The 8,632-nt window shown below is 38.2% G+C and overlaps 1 protein-coding gene across 1 annotated transcript in view; it reads left to right on the top strand.

Moving 5' to 3' along the window:
• Nucleotides 1–8,632, top strand: part of HEPHL1 (hephaestin-like 1) — a 72,453-nt gene that overhangs the window by 47,716 nt on the left and 16,105 nt on the right. The window contains exons 13-14 of the mRNA XM_008572476.1: nucleotides 2,418–2,557; nucleotides 4,056–4,196. Of these exons, the coding sequence (XP_008570698.1) occupies nucleotides 2,418–2,557; nucleotides 4,056–4,196 (281 nt within the window). The remainder of the gene's footprint in view (nucleotides 1–2,417; nucleotides 2,558–4,055; nucleotides 4,197–8,632) is intronic.

Genomic DNA, 8,632 nt, shown 5'->3' on the forward strand with positions numbered 1-8,632 from the left:
CGGCTACATATTATAATAACCTAGAGATGATTTAAAGTATATGGGAATATGTGTAGATTATATGCAAACATGACACCATTTTATATCAGGGACTTGAGCAGCTGTGGATATTGAGGAGCAACTGTACATGCATTTGTTAAATACCTACTATGTGCTAGGCCTTGTGCAAACTGCAGCTAAAACAGTGCTGAGAAAGATAGACAAGGTCCTTTCCCACACAGAATCCATGGTCCTTGGTTAGAACAAACATGTGGAGTAAGGCAGTCACCGTGAGTGGGGAAGTGCAGAGTGCAGTGGGAGCTCGGGCAGAAGCACACAGCCCATCCTGGGCAAGGCTGGGGAGAGGGGGGTGGTCAGAGAACCTTCCTGGAAGAAGTGATCTTTGAGCTGGGCTGCTATGAAGCGTAGGCCAGATGAAGAAGTAGGAACATGTTCTTGGCGGAGGAACCAACATGAATAAAGGCCTGGAGGTGAGGGAGGGCATGTCATGTGCAAGAAAATGAATGTTTAGAATGATCCCAGTATAGAGTGGGGTGGGGGAGGCAGGAGGTGGTAAAGGCCAAGGGGGAAGGGGCTTGGCAATGGGAAGCCACAAGTTTGCCACAAGGATGAACATGGTCAAATTTATAGCTTAGGATCACTCTGCCTGCAGTGTAGAGACTGAGGAAGGGAGGAGTAGAGGTGGCAGGAAGAATGATGAGGAACAAGTCCAATTGATACAGGTCAGTGACTGTATTAGTCCGTTTCTGTTGCTTATAACAAAATACTTGGAACTGGCTAATTTGTAAAGAAACAATATTTATTGCTTACAGTTTTGGAGGCCGGGAGGTCCAGAGTCCAGGGAACACATCTGGTAAAGGCCTTGCTGATGGTGACAGTGATGCAGGGGTCACGTGGCAGAATGGCGGAGCAGAGAGAGACAGATGGCTCCTCATGTGCTCCCCCTTTAAAGTCCCCAGAACCACGCCCATGACCACCATTATACAATTCGCTATTGCAGGGTCCTCACAATCTAATCACCTCTTCAAGGCCCCACTTTCCAATTATCATAATAGGATTTCTCACCCTCAACAGTTACAGTGGGGATTAAGCTTCAATGACTTTGGGGGACCATTCGATCCACTATGGTGATGTAGGTGGCTTAGATTAGAATGAGGGCAGTTAATGGAGGGAAATGGAAGTATGTGAGACTCACAATATTTTGGAGATAAAATTAATAGTTTTTAAAATCTATCTTTTGTGATGATCTACCAGGTGATAGATTAAATAGACATGTACATAAACAGTTGATCCTCATTATTCATAGATTACACATTTGAAGATTTTCCTGCTTGCTAAAATTTATTTGTAACCCCCAAATGAATTCTTGTGGCACTTTTATGATTATTTGCAGATACCCCTAGAGTGCCCCAAAATTTAAGTTGCCTGACGTATCTGTTCCCAGCGGAGGTTAAATAAGGCATCTCTCTGCCTTCTTGTTTCAGCTGTCATACTGTAAATGAGTGTCCTTTTTTGGTCTGTTTAGTGCCACAATTTCTGCATTTGTGTGCTTTATGTCAGTAACTTCCCTGTTTAAAATGGTCCCCAAAGCATAGTGCTGAAGTGCTCTCTAGTGTTCCCAAGTGCAAGAGGACTGTGATGTGCCTTTCAGAGAACAATACGTGTGTCAGAGAAGCTTCATTCAGGTGTGAGTTATAGTGACATTGGCTGTGAAGTGAATGTTAATAAATCAGCAATATATATTAAATAAGGTATCTTTAAACAGGAACACATATAAAACAAGGTTATATATTGAATTGCTGATGAAAATATTGTGACCAGAAGTTTGCATGGAAATACACCCTGTATGGTTCAGTATTCGTTAATGTGGTCTTCACGGTGACTTTCTATAACATAACTACCATGAATAATAAGAATCGACTGTATCTGTATTTGTATATGGGTATATGCACACTATACAACCCGAAGGCCTTCTTGAGATCTTTCAGAGTAGAAAAGCATAACAAGGTACAGAATGAGACATTTGACGTGTGGGGGAATTCAGGGTGTAGAGGGTGTATATGCATGCATGAATGTGCATGTGTGTGAGGTTAGTCCCAAGAAGAGAAGCACAGCCTCAAGGGGCCTTGAAGAATCTCTGAGGTTGACTCCTTTCAACACCTGGCAGGGATTTAGAGCGATGGTTTCCAAGGGTGGGCCATAGAGGCTGGTGCTGGGCTGCCCATCTCAGAACCCAAGGAGCTTTAAAGGGCAGATTCCTGGCCCCACTCTGAGAGAGTGGTGCAAGAGGCCAGCTCCCCAGGGAGCTGATTACAGCCAGGTTTGGGGAGCATTGCTCTAGAGAAATCCCGACTCAGAAGCACTCAAGGTTTTTCTGCCTTCTGACCACTTTAATTTCTGATGCTTCTGATTTGCAGACATGGAGATATATTTATGAACCACACTGAAAACTGGATTGGTTCTCAGTACAAGAAGGTGATTTACAGAGAATACACCAATGGAGAATTTGTGGAGATCAAAGCCCGCCCGCCGCGAGAGGAACACTTAGCACTCCTGGGTACGGCACGGGTTTCAGCTGTGCACCGTCAGCTCCAAGCATGCATGTGCTCAGACACACACGTATATGCACATGCGTGTCCTGTTAGACTTGTGCCTGAGCAGGGATGGAAGGAATAGAGTAGCCTGACCGCATTTGTCCAAGTGCATTATCTTCCTGCTCTGCCGTTATCAGGGAGCATGCTGTGTGCATTTGCTCTTAGTTATCAATAGAGGTCATGTGTATTTAATAAGTACAATCTTATTAATGATCTTAATATATACATACACATGTACCTATCTGTAACTATATCTGAACTTATTGTTTAAAAACATGCATAGAATTTCCTTTTCTAGCTTTATCATTTAAAACAATGAGTGCGATTTGAAACTTCCTGATTCCTGCCAAATATTTTCTTCTAAAGATAATGGTAGTCCAATAAATTTTGATTTATTTATGCCTTTAGCAGTCTTTCTCAGAAAAGCAATTAAAACCATGGCTTGAATCAGTGAAGAATGAATGGGTGTGGCCAGACCACCCACCATGAATGTATCTCCCTGTGAATGTAGAATGCACCAAATACCCAAGAGAGAACCACAGAGGTCAGCTCTGAGGTGCTTCCAAATGAGAGTCTACTCATCATGAAGCAGTACCTTATGAAGACCATTTTGAGAACCATGCTCTGTCATGTGGGGTGTGCATGTCTGAGCACCACAAGGTGTGAGGCACCTGGTTGGGCAAGGGGCCTCCCACAGTCAGCCTGGCACAGGTCTTACCAGTGGGTGTGGGCTCATTCTCACATAGGCTGGTTGCTTCCAACAGAAATGTGCACACATGAGAAGCTGAAGAGCATATGTCTCCTTGAGGTATCCAGATATTGAGAAACAGCATTAGACATGCATTAGTGAAATCATTGTATTGATCATAAACCAACACACAAATGTTTTAATTTCACTCTTATCTTTCACATCCCTTTTATACAGATTATTTCATTAAATACTTATCATATCCATTTATCAGATAATGAGCAATTCCAGATTTTCCAAAGGTTACACACAGGGGGATTACAACAGAAAGTCGCCATATCATGTGGATGTGGTTTTTCCTGGAGATTATTTCTTCACAGTAGTAAAAAGTTAAGCATTTATTGAGTACTTATGTTTCAATGTACTGAAATAAGCACTTAACATATATTTTCTTATTTAATCCTTACTATAACCCTATGACAAAGAAGGTATTATTAAACCCATTTTACAGATGAGGAAACTGAGACTCAGACAGATTACATAATTAACCCAAGGCCCCTCTAATAAGTGAAGGAGGCAGGATTTGAACCCAGGTTGGTCCCACTGCCAAGCGCTACATGGTATTTAATACTACACAATATTGCCCTCTGAAAGAGGTACACTAATGAAGACGATAGTCTTTATTTTATTTTGCTAAATGCTACTTACATTTAAATTACATAAGTGTTGAAAAGAGCAATGATAATGCACACAGGCCTGTGTTTTGCCTTTAGGCCCAATGATTCATGCTGAGGTGGGTGACTCTGTCCTGATCATATTTAAGAACAAAGCCAGACGGCCCTACTCCATCTCAGCCCAGGGGGTGGAGAACATGGATAGTGGGAAGCAACTCCAAGTGCCCATCACAGAGCCAGGTGAGTTACACCAGAGGTCTGCTCCATCCTGAGGACACCAGATTCAACTCTTTTCTGATCTCTGGGGGTCTTGGATCGCTCAACTTAATGTCAATGTGTTTCAGCCGTTACCTAGTCACTGGTATGAGATCATCATTCACGGACCGAATGTTTATGAAATTTCTAGGGCTCCATTAGGGACCTCAAAGGACAGTAGGAAATAAAAATGGCTAACACATAAACACATATATTGAGTGTTAACCTTGTGCCAGGTGCTATGTGTTATGTTTAAAAAAGAAAGAAATCAAAAACTCATTTATCTTTACAGCAACCCAGCAAGGTAGACACTAACATATTTCATCAAATCTAACACCATTGAGTATATCACCCATTATTATTTGATCTGTTGCTAAAAAAAGAAAAACATGTTTCCAATTAAACCTTAACATGCTACAGATTGAACAATGCATCCCGACTTCAGATATGTGAAAGTGTGAAAAGTTTGCATCTTATAGTTGATGAAATATGGTATTGTTATATCCATTTAACAAACGACTAAAGCACAGAGGGGTAAAAAACTTAACCAGATCATGTATTAGTAATGGTGGAAGCCCAGCTTGTTTGACTCCAGTACTTAAGCTCCTAACTACATGTTTCTCTCAAGAGGATTAAAATGTTTGGGAACCCCCCCCCAAAAAAAACCCAAGATGAATCATTTTAATAGTGATGCTGATTATATATGATAAAGTTCTAAGTGGTGAAAAATTTAGGAATATTCTTAGGAGTGTTTATAAAAGTTTCAGAGAAGGAAAATCCATAAAGTCTAATTGATTAATTAGAAGCAATTAGGGAAAACTTTATAAAGGATGCTTTATAAAGGAGAACTGCAGTTGGTTGTGGGTTTTTTTGTTTGTTTGCTTGCTTTTTATTTAATAAACTTTATTTTGTAGAGCAGTTTTAGGTTCACAGCAAATTGAGTGGAAGGTGCAGAGATTCCCTGTTTACCTTCTGTCTCCACGCACACACAGCCTCCTTCATTACCAACAACCTCCACCAGAGTGGTACATTTGTTACAATTGACAAACCTGCACTGACACATCCTTATCACCCAAAGTCCATCGTTTACATTAGAGTTCACTCTTGATATGTACTCTCTATGGGTTTTGACAAATGTACAATGACATGCATCCACCATTGTACTGCCATACAGAGTAGTTTCACTGTTCTAAAAATTATCTCTGCTCTGCCTATTTATCCCTTCCTCCCCCTTAACCCCTGGCAACTACTGATCTTTTTACTGTCTCCATAGTTTAGCTTTCCCCAGAAGGTCATGTAGTTGAAATTATACAGTACGTAGCCTTGTCAGATTGGTTTCTTTCACTTCGTGATATGCGTTTAAGTTTTCTCCATGCCTTTTCATGGCTCAATAGCTCATTTCTTTGTAGTGCTGGATGATATTACATTGTGTGGATGTACCACAGTTTGTCCATTTACCTACCAAAGGACATCTAGGTTGCTTCCAAGTTTTGGCAATTATAAATAGAGCTGCTATAAATATCATTCTGCAGGTTTTTGTATGGACATAGATTTTTAACACCTTTAGGCAAATACGAGGGAGCCTGATTGCTAGATTACATGGTAAGAATATGTGTAGTTTTGTACAAATACGAGGGAGCCTGATTGCTAGATTACATGGTAAGAATATGTGTAGTTTTGTAAGAATACGAGGGAGCCCGAATGCTAGATTACATGGTAAGAATATGTGTAGTTTTGTAAGAAACTGCCAAACTCGTCCAAAGTGGCTGTACCATTTTGCACTCCCACCAGCAGTCAATGAGAACTCCTGTTGTTTTATATCCTTGCCAGTATTTGGTGTTTTGGATTTTGGCCATTCTAATAGGTATGTAGTAGCATCACAATATTGTTTTAATTTGCAGTTCCATAATAACATGTAATATTGAACATCTTTTCATTAGTTTACTTGCCATCTATATTTCTTCCTCGATGAGGTGTCTGAGTCTTTTGCCCATTTTAAAAATCAGGTTATTTGTTTTAGTTGAGTTTTGAGAGTTTTTTGTGTAATTTGGATAACAGGCCTTCATTAGATGTGTCTTTCGCAAATATTTTCTCTCAGTCTGTGGCTTGTATTCTCATTCTCTTGACATTGTCTATCACAGAGCAAAAGTTTTAATTTTAATGAAGTCCAGCTTATCATTTTCTTTCATGGATCATGTTTTTGGTATTGTATCTAAAAAGTCATCACATCCAAGGTTGTCAGGTTTCTTCCTATGTTTTCTTCTAGGAGTTTTATAGTTTTACATTTTCATTTACATCTATGATCCACTATGGGTTAATTTCTGTAAATGGTGCAAGGTCTGTCTAAATTCATTTTTTCATTTGTTCGTTTGCATGTGGATGTCCAGTTGTTTCAGCACCATTTGTTGAAAAGACTATCTTTTCTTATTGAATTGCCTTTGCTCCTTTTTCAAAGATCAGTTGACTATACTTATGTGGTTCTATTTCTGGGCCCATTATTCTGTTCCATTGATCTATTTGTCTGTTCTTTCGCCGATACCACACTGTCTTGATTACTAAAACTTTATAGTAAGTCTTGACCAACTTTGTTCAAGGCGGATGTACGGTACAGCAGAAAAAACTTAACCAGATCATGTATTAGTAATGGTGGAAGCCCAGCTTGTTTGACTCCAGTACTTAAGCTCCTAACTACATGTTTCTCTCAAGAGGATTAAAATGTTTGGGAACCCCCCCCCCAAAAAAAAACCAAGATGAATCATTTTAATAGTGATGCTGATTATATATGATAAAGTTCTAAGTGGTGAAAAATTTAGGAATATTCTTAGGAGTGTTTATAAAAGTTTCAGAGAAGGAAAATCCATAAAGTCTAATTGATTAATTAGAAGCAATTAGTATATATATATATCTCAGAATCAGTTTGTTGATATTCACAAAGTAACTTGGTAGGATTTTAATTGGGATTGCATTGGGTCTATAGATACAGTTGAGAAGAACCGACATCTTGACAATATTCAGTATTCCTATCCATGAACACAGAACATCTCTCCATTTATTCAGTTCTTTAATATCTTTTATCATAGTTTTGTAGTTTTGCTTATATAGATCTTGCATGGCTTTTTTTTTTTTTTTTAGGTTGATACCTAAATATTTCATTTTGGGGGAAACTAGTATAGGTGGCAATGTGTTTTTAATTTCAAATTCTGCTTGTTCATTGTTCGTATATAGGAAAGTGATTAACTTTTGTATATTAACTTTGTATCCTGCAATCTTGCTAGAATCTATAATTGCTTCTTAATTCCACGGGTATTTTTTTTTCTGTCAGTTCTTTCAGATTTTCTATGTAGATGATCATGTTATCTGTGAACCAAGACAGTTGATTTCTTTTTTCCTAATATGTATGTCTTTTATTCCCTTTTCTCATCTTATTGAATTAGCTAGGACTTCTAGTAAAATGTAAAAAAGCAGTGGTGAGGGAAGATTCTTGCCTAGTTCCTTTCCTGAATTTAAAGTTTCTTACCATTAAGTATCATGTTGGCTGCAGGTTTTTTGTAGATGTTCTTTATCAAGTTGAGGAAAGTACTTCTATTCCTAGTTTGCTGAGAGTTTTTCTCATGAGTGGGTGTTGAATTTTGTCAAATACTTTTTCTGCATCTACTGATATGATCATGTGATTTTTCTTTTCCAGCTTGTTGGTGATGGACTACATTAATTGATTTTTGAATGTTGAACCAGTCTTGTATACTTGGGATAGATCCTGGTTGTTCATAATTCTTTTTCACATGGCTGGATTCGATTTACTAACATTTTGTTGAAGATTTTTGCATCTATGTTCATGAGTGTAGTTGGCCTATAGTTTTCTTTTGTTGTACTATTTTTGTCTGGTTTTTGTATTAGAGCAATGTTGGCCTCATAGAATAAGTTAGGAAGTATTCCCTCTGCTTCTATTTTCTGAAAGAGATGGTGGAGTATTGGTATATCTGAGCCTGGTACTTTCTGTTTTGCAAGGTTATTAACTATTTGATTCAATTTCTTTAATAGCTATAGGCCTATTTAAATTATCTATTCTTTCTTATGTGTTTTTTGAAAGATTGTATCTTCAAGGAATTTGTTCATTTCATCTGGGTTATCAAATTTGTGGGCATAGAACTGTTCATAGTATTTCTTGATTGTCCTTTTACTGTCCATGGGATCTGTGATGATGTTCTCTCATTCATATATAATATCAGTAGCTTGTATCCTCTCTCTTTTTTACTTAGTTAATTTAGCTAGAGACACCATTTTTATCGATTTTTTAAAAAAGAATTAACTTGTTGTTTTGTTGATTTTCTCAGTTGATTTTCTGTTTTCAATTTCATTGATTTCTGCTCTAATTTTTATCATTTATTTTCTTCTGCTTATTTTGGATTTAAGTTGCCTTCTTT

Source organism: Galeopterus variegatus, unplaced genomic scaffold (assembly GCF_000696425.1).
Source record: "Galeopterus variegatus unplaced genomic scaffold, G_variegatus-3.0.2 Scaffold791, whole genome shotgun sequence".
NCBI classification, from domain to species: domain Eukaryota; kingdom Metazoa; phylum Chordata; class Mammalia; order Dermoptera; family Cynocephalidae; genus Galeopterus; species Galeopterus variegatus.